This window comes from Anolis sagrei, chromosome 7 (genome assembly GCF_037176765.1).
Source record: "Anolis sagrei isolate rAnoSag1 chromosome 7, rAnoSag1.mat, whole genome shotgun sequence".
In the NCBI taxonomy this organism is placed as follows: Eukaryota; Metazoa; Chordata; class Lepidosauria; order Squamata; family Dactyloidae; genus Anolis; species Anolis sagrei.
In genome coordinates, this window is record NC_090027.1 from 21,610,775 (window position 1) to 21,627,294 (window position 16,520).

Consider the following 16,520-nt stretch of genomic DNA (forward strand, 5'->3'; position numbering starts at 1 on the left):
CCTGAAACAATCCCGCCTTCATATTTAAAGCAAAACTGATTAATCAACTTTGTGGTGGTTAAATTGACGCTTAAAAGTAGGTAGAAAATTCACGGCAGATTTTTTTCCGAAGATGGACAGAAGCAGGTTTCTGTCCGATCGCATGATTTAAAAATAGGTAATGCAGAAACTGTCTTGGGAGCTATGTCTGGCACAGAAGGGAGCCCTGGAGAAGCCAGGAACTACACATGCAGTTCAAAAGCAAGACAAACACCTACATGTTTAGTCTGCTGAACAAAAGGTTGTGAGAAGGCATCCATAGGTTCAATACTTTTGATTCTTCACGAAAAACTGTAATTTAAGATAAGACTGTCCAACTCTGATTAAACCATTATTCTCACCTTATTCAATGTAAATATGCTTATGTATCCCTCCAATAATAATAGAGTAAAATAATAAATATAATAATAATAGAGTAAAATAATACATGTACTAAAAATAATAAAGAGTAAAATAATAAATGTAATAATAACAATAATAAATAGAGTAAACTAATAGATGTAATAAAAATAATAATAGAGAAAAATAATGTAAATGTAATGATAATAATAGTGTTCGACGTGCGATTTTGTGATATGAAATCCAGCATATATATCTCATTTGCTGTGACATACTGTGTTTTTGTGTCAGTAAAATAATAATAAATGGAGTAAACTAATACATGTAATAAAATAATACTAATAATAGAGTAAAATAATAAATAACCTTAACTCAAGTATAAGTCGAGGGGAGCTGTTTCAGCCTAAAAAAGGGGCTGAAAAACTCGGCTTATACTCGAGTATATACAGTAAGTAACCAATATAACTCTGCAGGTTCCTCTTAGTTTTTGTGCAGCCTGGTTCTGAACCCAACCCCCTTCACTCCCCCAATGCCTTGCTTCCTCCCCAGGGTCCTTCAGCTCATGAACCTGACAGACTCACGCCTGGCCCAGGCGGGCAATGAGAAGCTGGAGCTAGCCATGCTGAGCTTCTTTGAGCAGTTCCGGAAAATCTACATCGGCGATCAGGTGCAGAAGTCCTCTAAGGTAAGCACTGGGGCTCGTTTTTTGAAAATACTAGTAATTTTAAGTGTGCCTCTTGCAATTGACCCCAGTTGCTCCCCTGCCATAAAAGTTTCCATCTCCAGCTTCTGGTGTGAGAGAATTGGCCATGTGTAAGGATGTTGCCCAGGGGACTCCCAGAGGTTTTTGATGTTTTACTGTCCTTGTGAGAGGCTTCTCTCATGTCCCTGCACGGGGAGCTGGAGCTGACAGAGGGAGCTCATCCATGCCCTCCTTGGATTTGAACCTCCACTCTGTTGGTCTTCCGTTCTGCGGGCACATTGCACCACCGGGGGCTCCTTCAGTTCCCAATTTACCTCACAACCTGTGATGATGCCTGCTATAGATGTGAGCAGCAAAACCTTACATCCCCTGAAAAGAAATGAAGCAACTTCCTCTAGGAAGGTGTTTCTGCTTTGAATGACCCCTATAAACCAGAAGGGGAGGCCTGGCCCTTTTGGCTTCCACAAGCAAACGGCATCAACAACAGTAGAGCCAAGAGGTCCCCTCCAAGAGTTTGACTGAGCATTGAGGCCCTGTTTTTCGGAGCAGGAAAGACAACACAAGGCTTCCCTTTCTTCCTTTCATCGGCCATCTTGCAGGAAGAACTGCAAGCTCTGTGGAATAATAATAATAATAATAATAATAATAATAATAATAAACCTTTATTTATATACTGCTCTATCTCCGGGGGGGGGGGGGGGGGGCTCAGAGCGGTTTCCAAGTAACATCATCAATACATACAGATTAAACGATATAACCATAAGATTAACAAAACAATATAAGCATAAAAATTGTTGCCATAACATATCTATCTATCTATACATATAATAAAGGTGAAAGTTTGTATGTGGAGGGCAAAAGTGTGGCGGTGCGACGGGAGGAGTATGTGCCAGCGTTTTGATTGGCCAGCCTGAAAGTTCCAACATTCTGATTGGCTGCCGCAGTGGTGCTATTTGCATATGGTCTCTGATTGGCCAGCTTCAATAGGAGCCCCTGGTGGAGAAAAGAGTTCATGGCAGAAACAAGGACATGAGAAGGAAATTTGCATATGGTCTCTGATTGGCCAGCCTCAATTCCAAGATTCCGAGATGGCAAAGAGAGGAAAGGAAAAGGCCAGAGGGGGCTGGGTCAGACAATTACCAATACAGACCAGATTTGGCACACAAAGCCCCCATGACCCACTCGACATCCTACTGCAGTTTGGAGGAGGATGAACCATGGATGATGGGACTTGCAGTACTACCACTCACATTCTGAGACCGCTGTTAACCTCATCCAATGACTGATCAGGACCAAACTTGGCACATAGACCTCTCATGACCCACTTTACGTCCTGGTGTGGTTTGGCCGGGGATGGACCATGGATTATGGGACTTGCAGTACCTTTGCTCAATTCTTGAGACCACTGCAACCCTCATCCAATTACCGATAAAGACCAAACTTGGCACACTGAGTCTCCATGACCCACTCTACATCCTGGTGCGGCTTGGAGGAGGATGCACCATGGACGATGGGACTTGCAATACCTGCACTCCCTTCCTAAAACCATTATAACTGCCAACAATGATGGATCAGGACCACAATTTACACAGAGAGCCCGCATAACCCACTCTACATCCTGGTGCAGTTTGGAAGAATTTGACAATGGATGATGGGACTTGCAGTCACTTCACTCACTTCCTGAGACCACTGAGACCCTTGCCAATGACTGATGAAGATCAAACTTGGCACAGAGAGTCCCCATGACCCTCTCTACATCCTGGTGTACTTTCGAGGAGGACAGACAATGGATGATAGGACTTCAAGTACCTCCACTCTCTTCCCAAGACTGCTGCAACCCTCATCTAATGTCCGAACAAAACCAAACTTGGCACACAGAGCCCCCATGACCCACTCTACATCCTACTGCAGTTTGGAGTAGGGCATACCATGGATGATGGGACTTGAAGTACCCCTACTCGCTTTCCGAGACTGCTGCGACCCTCAACAATGACTGAACAACACCAAACTTGGCACATAGACCTCTCATGACCCACTTTACGCCATGGTGTGGTTTGACTGTGGATCGAGCATGGATTATGGGACTTGCAGTATCTTCGCTCAGTTCCTGAGACCACTGCAACCATCATCCAATTTCCAATAAGGAGCAAACTTGGCACACCGGGTCTGCATGATGCACTCTACATCCTGGTGCGGTTTGGAGGATGATGCACCATGGATGATGGGACTTGCAGTTCCTTCACTCACTTAGTGAAACTACTGAGACCCTCATCCAATGACTGATAAAGACCAAACTTGGCACACAGAACCCCCATGGCCAACTCAACATTCTGGTGAGGGTTGGGGGAGAACAGACTATGAATGATGGGACTTCAAGTACCTCCACTCCCTTCCGAAGATTGCTACAACCCTCTTCTAATGACCAACCAAGACCAAACTTGGCATACAGAACCGCCATTACCCACTTTCTCTAATAACCCGGGCAGCGCCGGGTCCCCAAGCTAGTGTATATAATAAAAGTCAGTGTTTGTATGTGGAAGGAGGACAGGAGGGAGGTGTATGTGGCAGCATTCTGATTGGCTGCCACTGTGGTAGAATTTGCATATGTTCTGTTTGGCCAGCCTCGAAACTCCAACATTCTGAGGTGGCAGAGAGGAGAGGAAAAGGCCTGAGGCTGTGTCAGAAAATTACCAATACAGACCAAACTTGGCACACAGAGCCCACAAGACCTACTCTACATCCTACTGCAGTTTGGAGGAGGATGGACCATGGATGATGGGACTTGCAGTACCATCACTCATTTTCTAAGACCGCTGTGACCCTCATCCAATGACTGATCAAGACCAAACTTGGCACACAGAGCCCCCATGACCCACTCTACATCCTGGTGCTGTTTGGAGGAGGACAGACCATGGATGATGGGACTTACAGTACCTTCACTCACTTCCTGAGACCACAGCAACACTATTCCAATTACCAATACAGACCAAACTTGGCACACACAGCCCCCATGACCCATTCTACATCCTACTGCAGTTTGGAGGAGGATGGACCATGGATGATGGGACTTGCAGTACCATCACTCACTGCTGTGACCTTCATCCAATGACTGATCAAGACCAAACTTGGTACATAGACCTATAGACATTGGATCTAGACTAAAACTACAGAACAGACAAACAATGCCTATTCCAAATAACCCGGGCAGCGCCGGGTCCCCAAGCTAGTATATATTAAAAGTAATCCTGCATGTTCAAGGCAATTAAAAGGCCGGGCTGAGATTAGTGCAAGCTCAAACATTCTAGGGGGGGCAGGAATTAAGTGCAATGCTATAACAGGCAACAACAATAATACGCATGGGTCTATGGCTGGGGCCTATTAGAGGAAGTGACTGGTTAATTGGTAGGAAAAATAAGGTCATATTCAACAATGTCTAGGGCTGAGCTTGGCTTTTGTTTCCCTTCCAGCTCTACCGCCGGCTCTCAGAGGTTCTTGGGCTGAACGATGAGACCATGGTCCTGAGTGTCTTCATTGGGAAAATGTAAGTGCTCTTGCTTTCTGTGGGGCGCTTGAAAGGGGCTTCCAAAGAGGCAGCAGGTCAGGGCTCCCCAGTTGGAGGATATAGGTCCTGGGCCTCATCTTGCAAGTCCATTGGGCTTTGGAGACGTGCCCAACTCTGTGTCTCCATTCCTCAGCAGATGTCTTGGTCCAAAGTCACAGGATCCCCTGGTCCTGCTGCAGGAGGCTTTGGACTGGAATTGTTTGGGGAGCCAAATAGTGGAGATTTGTCTCATGGACAGAATTGTATCATCAGCAGCTTCATGCTGATATTTTCTAACCTGGGGAAAAGCAAAGATGGGTGAGGAGAAGAGACATTTGCTCGTATTTTATGTGTGTTCCATTTCCTTACTTCCTTGCATTGTCCTTCTCTTTCTCTTTTTGTAGCATCACCAACTTGAAATACTGGGGGCGGTGTGAGCCAATCACCTCCAAGACACTACAGCTTCTCAATGACCTCTCCATTGGATATCCTTTTCGGCAGAGCTTTCCTGGGTTTGGGCAGTCACAACAGGGCAGCACCAAGCCCTCCTTATTCTCTCATGGGTCCATCAAGTGTCCTTCAGCATCCATTGCCCTATGAAGCCTTGATAACTTTGTATTGTTGTAATTGGCTCTATATACCTCAGACAAATGAGATAGTGGAAAGCTTCAGTGGGCAAAAGTGCAAAGAGGGTGATAAAGCAAGCTGTTAATCACAATGATGAAAATGTAGGCAGAACATTGAGATGAATCAAAAGTAGGAGGATAAAATTAGTTGAGGATTTGTACATAGAAGATGGAAATCCTGTAGAGCACTGTTTCTCAACCTTCCTAATGCCGCGACCCCTTAATACAGTTCCTCATGTTGTGGTGACCCCCCAACCATAACATTATTTTGCTACTTCATAACTGTAATTTTGCTCCTGTTAGTTATCATAATGTAATTACCTGATAAGCAGGATGCATTTTCATTCACAGGACCAAATTTGGCACAAATACCCGATATGCCCAAATTTGAATAGTGGTGCAGTTGGGTGGGGGGTGGGGGGTGGGATTGATTGCTTTTGAACCAAACTTGGCACATAAAGAAGCCAACAGAAAACACAGGAAGGGGTTAGTGGGCACTGACCTTGAGTTTGGAGTTGTAGTTCACCTACATCCAGACAGCACTATGGACTCAAACAATGATGGATCTGGACCAAACTTGGCACAAATACGCAATATGCCCAAATGGGAACATTGGTGGAGTTTAAGGAAAATAGATCTTGACATTTGAGAGTTGTAGTTGCTGGGATTTATAGTTCACCTACAATCAAAGAGCATTCTGAACCCCACCAACAATCGATTTGGGCCAACTTCCCACATAGAACCCCCATGGCCAACAGAAAATACTGTGTTTTCTGATGGTCTTTCGTGACCCCTCTGACATTCCCTGGCGACCTCCGCAGGGGGTAGAGCACTGTTTCTCAACCTTCCTAATGCCGCGACCCCTGAATACAGTTCCTCATTGTGGGGACCTCCAACCATAACATTACTTTTGTTGCTACTTCATAACTGTCATTTTGCTACTGTTATAAATTGTTATGTCAAATTAATAGTGGGTGCGCAAATGGTTTCAGTGAGGGGATGGAAAGATAAAACAAAGTGGAATCTGACAAATTGGTATAATTGTTTAGTAAATATGTTAAATGTGAAAATAACAAATTGAAACCTGAACAATATAGACAAAATACAAAATGTTACAATAATTATGTGGCCTCCAGTTAGGAATTATTTAGAGAATGTATTAAAATGTGGAGTGGAAAAATTGGGATTAAGACTGATACTATAGAAATATAATTTCTGTAGTTTATTGTATGTCCAGGGGAAGGAGTGGATGGTGGAAGTAGGGTAAAACACCTTTATTTTTTTTTAAAGATAAAGCAAGCTGTTTAGCAGTAAATACAGACTTTGACCAGGGGAAAGGGCTAACCATACCAACCCTGGGCCAGGTAACTGGAAAGTATTGCCAGCAAAGACTCCTTGCTACAATCTTGCTCAAAAAGCACCAAAAATTGCTTAGGATAACCCACTCATTGATTGCGCTGTCAGTGATGGCATAACAGCAGATGCTGCAACTAGTGTGTGGATGGAGAGTTGCGCTGAATCCCATCTTCTGTCAAGAGATATGGAGGAGGGGATCCACACTGGACAGGCCAGTGTCCTGGATGTGGGCCCTCAGCTCTTCCAAATGGCATGGGGATTTCTTTGTAAAGAGCCCATTGTTTGTCCCATTGCCACTTTGTACCGCTTTGGTTTTCTTACTAGACTGGGGACTGTTGGGGTTGCCTTGTGCTTTCCTTAACATGGCTTCTACCTACAGCAGCGTGAGGAAACTGGTGAAACTGAGCGCTGTGCAGTTCATGCTGAACAATCACACCGTAAGTTGCAAACCTCCTCCTGTGATTCTCCCAGGGATTGGTCATGGCGCATTTGCATTAGCGCATGTGGGGCGACTTCTATGTGGCCTGGCTGGCTGTGAAGGAGCTGAGGACAGACGTCACTGTAGGGATACCTCTGTTTTAGTAATTACAAGACTGTGTCAAAAAATAAGAGGCAAACAGACCTTCTGGTGGGTTGAGTTAGTATTCTGCTGCATATTAAAGAAACTGAAGAGACAAAGGGACTTGGCCGCTGAGGCACTCAGGGTTCTGCACCAAGGACCAGATCCTAGGCAGGTTGCCTGCTGAAGGAATGAGAAGTTTCCGTGCTTGGGGCTGTGGCAAGAGTGAGGAATGTTGGGCGAGTGGGCTTATTAACAAAAGACCCTCCTCATAAATGCACAGCAGAGCAACTTATTAGCAGCAGCATGACCCAAAAGTGACAAAAAGAACAACAACACACAGACCAATGTTATCTGAACATTTGGAAGAACTTTCTGACTGTGAGAGCCGTTCAGCAGTGGAACTCTCTGCCCCGGAGTGTGGTGGAGGCTCCTTCTTTGGAAGCTTTTAAACAGAGGCTGGATGGCCATCTGTCAGGGGTGCTTTGAATGCAATATTCCTGCTTCTAGGCAGGGGGTTGGACTAGATGGCTCATGAGGTCTCTTCCAACTCTTTGATTCTATGATTCTGTCTCTTCCATAGGAGGCTTTTCTTTGCAGTAAAATAATATAGTTGCACTATTTACAAGAACAAGATTTCCATAACACAAATATTATTTTATACTTCCGTCTTTATTTCCACGCTGGGCTTCTTTCTCATGCAGATAAACAGCTTGGCTCTCACAGTGCCTCCTCTCACACCAAAGTTACACAGGAGCTTCACACAGTAGTTTTTTTTTTACACACAGCTGCTTTCACATTGAAGCTTCACACATGACCTTCAACCTGGGGCTTCCTCTTACCAAAGCTTCTCATACCAGGCCTTCTCACACTGAGGCCTTTTTCCTTCTTAGGGCTCTCTCAGATTGACACCTTTCTCCCTCTGAGGTGAACTAACACTGAGGCCTCCTAACGTACAGGCACACCTGCTTATATTGAACTGCAGCTTTTGCTGAGTTATTGTGTCCACTTAACCCTTTCAGTGCTTGACTCATATTTGTAATTAAAAATGTATTTATTTATTTACAGTATTTATATTCCGCCCTTCTCACCCCGCAGGGACTCAGGGCGGATTACAATGTACACATATATGGCAAACATTCAGTGCCAAAGACACACAACAGATGTAGACAGACAGTCAGAGGCTATTTAACTTTTCTGGCCGCCAGGGGAGCTGTCGCTTTCACCGTCCATCTGCGACACTGATGAAGTACTTCTGCATTCCCCATGCTTTGCTGGAGTCTTTTTTATGGCCTCGTAAATTAGTTAAATTAGCCTCTCCACACATAGGTGGTACCTAATTTTCCTACTTGACAGATGCAACTGTCTTTCGGGTTGCAAAGGTTGGCAACAAGCTACACAATTGGTCGGAAACTCACTCCGACCCGAGCTGGCTTCGAACTCATGACCTTTTGGTCAAAAGTGATCTTAATGCAGCTGACACTCAGCCAGCTGTGCTACAATCCCAGTGCTAGATAATACCTAGATAATTTGTATATTCTGACAAAGAAGGCATGGATAGGCTATGAATGGGTTTTTAATTGGTTTTAAAGGTTTAAACACTTTGTTTTTAATACTGTTCATGTTTAACTCAATATTAACATGTGTATATTTTTAGGTTTTCCATTATATTGTATTGGTTTTATTGTAAGTCACGTTGAGTCTCTTGTTTAGAGAGAAAAAAGCAGGATACTACTACTAATAGTAATAATGGACCATAGTTATATTTCTTTTGCTCCTTTGCAGAGTGAGCACTTTTCTTTCTTGGGCATCAACAATCAGTCCAACCTGAGCGACATGAGATGCCGGACAACCTTCTACACATCTCTTGGGCGCCTCCTCATGGTTGACCTTGGTACTACACCCTATTTTGATTGCCCCATGAGCTGGGCCCTTTATGGTCAAGCTGGGTGGGGAAATCATTATTACACTTCCTGTAAAAGAGGGAAGTCTGTTAGTGTAAGATCTGTCCATGTGGCCTTGTGTCCTTGTCATCATTGTAATCAAAGGCCCTGTCAGGTGAGTCTGTGGCTATGAGCCAGAGGCCTTGTGTGTGTTTGAAAAGCACTGGAGAAGATAACGTCTTTCCACCTCTCTTCCAGGGGAGGATGAGGACCAGTACGAGCAGTTCATGCTGCCCCTGACAGCCGCCTTTGAGACCGTGGCCCAGATGTTCAGCACCAACACTTTCAATGAGCAGGAGGCCAAAGTAAGGAGTGATACCTCTTTCCCTCACACGCATTCATATGTCTTCAGTCCATCTCCTTGAGGGCATAGTTTTAGAGGACCCCCCCACACACACTTTTGCAGTTTGTAGTCTTTGTGGGGTTCATTTCCCTCAACCTAAAGACCAGGCATTAATAGCATAGACTCTGTGGACTTGAGCATCCATCCTTCCCTCTTAGAAGCACCTTCCCTCCCTCTTGGCTAGGGTAGTGGGTCAATTGGGAGAGTGGGTCCTTCAGCATCTGAATGAGAGATGTTAAGACTGACTCATAACACTGACTCTGAACATGAGGAAGAACTTTCTGACTGTGAGAGCCGTTCAGCAGTGGAACTCTCTGCCCTGGAGTGTGGTGGAGGCTCCTTCTTTGGAAGCTTTTAAGCAGAGGCTGGATGGCCATCTGTCAGGGGTGATTTGAATGCAATATTCCTGCTTCTTGGCAGAATGGGGTTAGACTGGATGGCCCACGAGGTTTCTTCCAACTCTATAATTCTATGATTCTATTATAATTATTATAATTATAATTATTATCATAATGTGTGGTGATTGGCACACTGGGTGCAGTGCCTAAAGACCTTGGCCTGCACTTAAACACAATCGGCGCTGACAAGATTACCAGCTGCAAAAGGCCACCTTACTGGGATCTGCACGCATTATTCGCTGATACATCACACAGTCCTAGACACTTGGGAAGTGTCCGACGTGTGATCCAATACAACAGCCAGCAGAGTGATCTTGTCTGCTGTGGACTCATCTTGTTGTGTTTAATAATAATAATAATAATAATAATAATAATAATAATAAATACTGTGGTACTTTTGAATCCAGACTGACAAAGTTTTGGAACACTACACCAGACATCACGATTGTGGAAAAGAAAAAAGTCTGGATTATTGATGTCGCCATTCCAGGTGACAGTTGCATTGAGGAAAAACAACAGGAAAAACTCAGCCGCTATCAAGACCTCAAAATCGAACTGCAAAGGCTCTGGCATAAACCAGTGCAGGTGGTCCCAGTGGTCATTGCCGCACTGGGTGCCGTGCCAAAAGATCTCAGTCGGCATTTAGAAACAATAAACATGGACAAAATCACGATCTGTCAACTGCAAAAGGCCACCCGACTTGGATCTGCGCGCATCATTCGAAAATACATCACACAGTCCTAGACGCTTGGGAAGTGTTCGACTTGTGATTTTGTGATACGAAATCCAGCATATAGATCTCATTTGCTGTTACATACTGTGCTTTTGTGTCAAATAATAATAATAATAATAATAATAATAAACACAATATTCCTAACCTCACAATCGTGTTAAAAAACAAAGTATGGATAATTCATGTTGCAATCCCAGGCGACAGCAGGATTGAAGAGAAACAACTGGAAAAGATGACATGATATGAGAATTTAAAGATCAAACTGCAAAGACTCTGACACAAACCAGTCAAGGTGGTCCCGGTGGTGATTGGCACACTGGGTGCAGTGCCTAAAGATGTTGGCCTGCACTTAAACACAATTGGCGTTGACAAGATTACCACCTGCCAGCTGCACCTTACTGGCATCTGCACACATTATATGCCAATACATCACACAGTCCTAGACAATTGGGAAGTGTCTGACGTGTGATCCAATACAACAGCCAGCAGAGTGTCCGCTGTGGACTCATCTTGTTGTGTTTCTAATAATAATAGTAGTAGTAATAGTAGTAGTAGTAGTAGTAGTAGTAATACTGTCTTCCCTTCAGCCTTCAAATTTTTCTTTCAAGCTCTTTCTTTCAGCACTCACAGTCTGGACATTGAGACTTGGCACTTAGACTGGACCCATAACGCTTTTTTTTCAGGAAAACTCGCCTAAAATAAAGCAGAGCATCCAAAAACAAACAGAATACAAAAGTTGAACATCAGCTCATTAGTGAGCAGAGCATGAAGTATTGTGTGATGTGGCTGCAAAGAATTCAGAACTTAGGAGGCAAATATGCAGAGCCCAATCTCTAAAAAAATCACAAAATGTTTATTTGCAATAATAAGAAATAACTGCATTTCTTAATCAAGAACTGGGTCTGAGCTACTCTAACACCCATCTCTTCTAAGGTTTAAAAGAGGAAAACTCAGTCACTCCATCTCTCCTGACACACAAGCAGAGAGAGATCTCAAAGCACACAGCACATACACTCCATACTAAAGTTTAGGTAGGCAGAAGTCAGATTTAAAAAAGGCTTGCAGTAGAAAAGTATACGTTCTAAACAACCAGTCAGAATGAGAATAGGAACAGAGAGAAGAGAAAAAAATAAATATGTTCCAACTGTCATTCAGGAGACATGGGAGAAGGGAAACCCTTAGGCAGTGTGGAGTGTGGGTTTAAATTCCAACACACACACATACATACCCCAAAGACTGGGTTGCTTCATCTCAGGGGGAAGTGGCGTGGTTTGCCCCCGTCCTCTGATTCTCCTGCGTCTCTCTTTTCCACAGAGAACCTTGGTGGGCCTCGTGAGGGACCTAAGGGGCATCGCCTTTGCCTTCAACGCCAAGACCAGCTTCATGATGCTCTTCGAATGGATGTATCCTTAACCCTGTGTGGATGTGCCACCTTACTCAAAGCAGTGGGTCTCCTTTCTCTTGAGTGTCTTCCCAGAAAACATGGGCTGTGCGAAGAAGCAATTCACCCTGCCACCATAGTCCCTTCCCTGATTCAGTCCTCCAGGGCAGGATGAGGAAGAAGCCCCTGCTTAAACACAGTGTTGTTTAGAATCAGAATAGCCATTGGCTCTCACAACAGTGGGACAGAAAACTGACTCTAAACTCCAGAGCAGCTAGTGAGCCTGCTTTGAGGATAGGACTCATTTACACCTTTGACAGTGTTGGGCGAGTGGGTTTATTAACAAAACAAATATAAAAACTGCAGATTGCAAATCACAATTTCTATATTACAGGAAATTCTTCATTAAATATAACGTGGGAACATTAACATGATTAATTAGTAACTGTTTATAAATGAAAGATTGTTTATCAATATTTTGTCAACACAATGAAACTTAAGCTTCCAAAATAACAATTATTATATACCAGGAGATTCTTAATAAGTACATGATGGGAATTTTAGTATATTGTCTGTATGTTGCTTTATTTCTTATTTAGTGAATTCAAGCATTATAGATAAGAATAACACCTGAAGAAGCTATTACAAAACAAGGGAAATAACCCAGGAGACTTTGTTGTGTTATTGTTCCTGACATCATATATTGATGAAGAACCTTCTACAACATAGAAATTGTTATTTTGGAAGCTGAAATTTCATTATATTGCATTTAACAATATTTGAGTTACTATTTCTGACATCATGGGTAGCGCAGATAGGCAGGTCTTGAACCGTTTAGAGCTTTATAAGTGATAACCTGAGCCTTGTATTGGGACTGGAAACTTATCGGCAGCCAGTGGAACTGTTTAAACAAAAATACCGACTGTATATTCCGTGGTATTAAACAGCTGGGGCTATAAGACGACCCCCCAACTTTTGCATGCAAAATAGAGAGTTGAGGATATACTCGCCGTTTAAGACGACTCCCCAAACCAGCCAGGTGGTTTCTGTCCTCGGGCCTCTGGGCTGCTTCCTACACCGCCTCCAGAAGGGCCTCCGGCGCTGCTCAGGCTGATCTCCTTCTTCCTGACCAGGCCTCGTGCAAAGCGCCTCTTCTCCCACGAGACAATGTTGTCTCGCGGGAGAAGAGGCACTTCTCACGAGGCCTAGCCAGGAAGAAGGAGATCGGCCTGATCGGAAGGACCTCCGATGCTGCTCAAGCCACTCCCCTTCTTCCTGGCCAGGCCTCTTGCAAAGCGCCTCTTCTCCGGCGAGACAACATTGAAGGAGAACGGCCTGATCAGAAGGGCCTCCAGCGCTGCTCAGGCTGATCTCTTTCTTCCTGGCCAGGCCTCGCGCAAAGCGCCTCTTCTCCCGCGAAACAATGTTGTCTCACAGGAGAAGAGGCGCTTTGCACGAGGCCTGGCCAGGAAGAAGGAGGGCGGTGTGAGCAGCGCGGGAAGTAGCCCAGGGGCCTGGCCGCCAACAAAGGAAAGCAGCGCGAGAAGTAGCCCAGGGGCCTGGCCCCCAAAATTTTAAAAGGTTTTACATGCTTAAAAAGTCGTCTAGTACCCGGAATATACGGTAGTTAATTTTAATACAGTTCCTTCAAAGTTCAGAATAGAACCCAAAATGGATTTGCTGTCCCAAGGAGATTGGGAGCCCCACTAGAAAGCTTCTTGAATAGAGCCAGTAGAACCCATGTCCTCATCTGGGTGACATCTGCCAGGAGTGCTTTGATTGTGCTTTTTCCTGCCTAGCAGAATGGGGTTGCATTGGATGACCTCTGGGGTCTCTTCCATCCCTAGGATTCTATTATTCATGCTAATGGTCTGCAACTTGAGCTGCAGATAGTAGGCGCCAGGAAGTAGTTTTGGGTGACCATTCTTTGCCATTCCTGCCTTGAGCAGAGCTGGCAGAAGGACGCAGCCCTGATGGACAGAGGGGGGTGTTTAGCAGGACCTTGGCATCAATGTGTGGCTCCTTAGCCTCTGCCCCGCAGCTACCCTTCCTACATGCCCATCCTGCAACGAGCGGTGGAGCTCTGGTACCACGACCCGGCCTGCACCACCCCAGTGCTCAAGCTGATGGCCGAACTGGTACACAACCGGTAGGAAGGAGGGATTGTGGAGGGCTGGTTTGTGGGCAGGGGGAAGCATCCGCTCCTTTATCTAAAGCAGACACGTAGCTCCAAATGCAAAGTGTTGCCACACCCAATATTATACTGACAGCAGCTACTAAAAGACGTTTCCTTCAGAGACATTCGCATTAAACCAGTAGTTTATATCAGGATTGATAGAAAAGGTGTCATGAGAATACAGAACTCTAGTGTTTACTAGACTTAAAATAAACCATGAAAAGGGGAAAATTTTAATTCTTAATGTAACACAAAGATCTATATAAGCTACAGATATCACCTTTTAGTTTCTATGGTTTCTGATATTTAGGTTTTCTCATAATGAGTCTATCATAGCTATCACATAATGTAAAGGGAAAGGTTTCTCCTGACATTAAGTCTAGTGGTGTCCAACTCTGGGGTTGGTGCTCATCTCCATTTCTAAGCCGAAGAGTAGGTGTTGTCCATAGATGCCTCCAAGGTCATGTGGCCATTGGCATGACTACATGGAGTACTGTTACCTTCCCGCAAAAGAGGTACCTATTGATCTCCTGCTAGGTTAGCAGGAGCGGGGCCTAATTCAGATTCAAACCGCTAACCTTTCAGTCCCCAGATTCAAACTGCTAACCTTTCAGTCAGGAAGTTCAGCAGCTCAGCGGTTTAATCCGCTGTACCACGATTGTTATATAATTATAATAATAATAATAATAATAATAATAATAATAATGGATATTCCGCCCTGTCCTCCAAAGGGAACTCAGGGCAGATCACAGTACACATGCACGGCAAGCATTCAGTGCCATTTGGACAGACAGACAGAAAGAAAGGAGGTGTGTTGTGTCAACGTCCAGCTTTTTGGCGCCTTGGAGGTTGTGCTCAAATCCATCCACAGGGGGGTGCTGTCCATCCTCTATGATGAAGAGCCATCAAGACTTCCTCCTTCCTTTTGGTCTCTGGGCATTTTCTGATCTTTTTCTTTTTATGGTGTCGTAAAATACCTCCTCCGCTTTTTTAGCGGTCTACCTACAGCTCTAAGCTGTTTTCAAACTGCTTAGGTAAACAGTGAGCTGGGCTGACAGTCGAGTGCTCATGCCAACGCGGGGCTTCGAACTGTCAACCTTTTGCTTGGTAGATCTTACCTCTGCTGGTGATTTACCAGCTGTGCTAAAGCCCGGCCCATTATTATATATGATATAATTTCTATCATATAGAAATTATAAAGAAGTTTTCAGAAATAATAGCCAAAAGGAAATGGTCTGTGTTTCTTTCTTCCCCCCTCCCCAGATTAGATAGGCTCACTATAGTAAAAGCCACTTTCTTCCCTTTCACTCATTACCAGTACACACAGAAAAATGTGAGCCATTGTAGACTATACTTGTAAAATTTATAGCAGATTTATTACAATCTTATATCATTAAGGAGTGTAGCTATACCAAACCCTGCGATAGCTATATAAATAAAATGTAATGTTCGTTTGTGATACCATCAGAACTCAAAAACCACTGGGGGAATTGACACCAAATTTGGACACTATGTCCCTAACAATCCAATGTATGTTCTCCACTCAAAAAAACAACAAAAACAAAAAACAGAAAGGACTTCTAAACTGCATGTCCACAAAGGGGAAACTGCATGTCTACAGAGACCCATGGCCACGCACCCTCTTCCCCCTCGCGGGGAAACAACTGTCCGTTAAAGCCAGGCGCACGTGCACGGCCACACACACACACACAAGCGAGTGGAGTGGAGGGAGAGGCGTGCCGCATGCAGCCCCTTCTCTTTCCCTCCTATGTCAGGAGAGCAGTCTCCTCCTCCTCCTTTCACTGTTGGGAAAGCAGCAACAACGGAGCATCCACGCAAGGAAGAAGGAGAGGGGGGGGGGGAGGAGTCGAGGAAGGTCCACGGTGCTTAAATGAAGGACCTTCCTTCTCTCCTTCCCTTCTTTCCTCCCTTTCCTTCCTTTCCTTTTCTTCCTTCCTTCTCCTTCCTTTCCTTCTTTCCCTCCTTCCCTTTCTTCCTGTCCCTCCTTCCTTCTTCCTTTGCTTCTTTTCCTCCCTCCCTTTCCTCCTTCTTTCCCTTGCTTCATTTCCTTCCCTCCCTCCTTTCTTCACCCCTCCTTCCTTCCTTCCTCCTTCCTTCCTTTTCCTTCCTCCCTCCCTCCCTCCCTGTCCCTCCTTTTTTTCCCTTCCTTCCCTTCTTTCCCTCCCTTCCATTTTCCTTCCTTCCTGTCCCTCCTTCCTTCTTCTTTTCCTTCGTTTCCTTCCTCCCTCCCTCCCTTTCCTCCTCCTTTCCCTTTCTTCATTTCCTTCCCCTTCATTTCCTTCCCTCCCTCTTTTCTTCGTCAACAAAAGATAGGGAAGGAAGGATGTAACCAAAGAGCAAAGAGGGGAGGAAAGAAACAGGC

The 16,520-nt window shown here is 44.6% G+C and overlaps 1 protein-coding gene across 2 annotated transcripts in view; it reads left to right on the forward strand.

The window, feature by feature from the left end:
• XPO7 (exportin 7) overlaps positions 1-16,520 on the forward strand; it is a 58,154-nt gene that overhangs the window by 31,337 nt on the left and 10,297 nt on the right. For both annotated transcript variants that reach the window (XM_060786991.2, XM_060786992.2), the window contains exons 14-21: positions 928-1,063; positions 4,549-4,622; positions 5,027-5,107; positions 6,978-7,041; positions 8,949-9,057; positions 9,305-9,411; positions 11,895-11,983; positions 14,003-14,110. In XM_060786991.2, the coding sequence (XP_060642974.2) occupies positions 928-1,063; positions 4,549-4,622; positions 5,027-5,107; positions 6,978-7,041; positions 8,949-9,057; positions 9,305-9,411; positions 11,895-11,983; positions 14,003-14,110 (768 nt within the window). The remainder of the gene's footprint in view (positions 1-927; positions 1,064-4,548; positions 4,623-5,026; positions 5,108-6,977; positions 7,042-8,948; positions 9,058-9,304; positions 9,412-11,894; positions 11,984-14,002; positions 14,111-16,520) is intronic.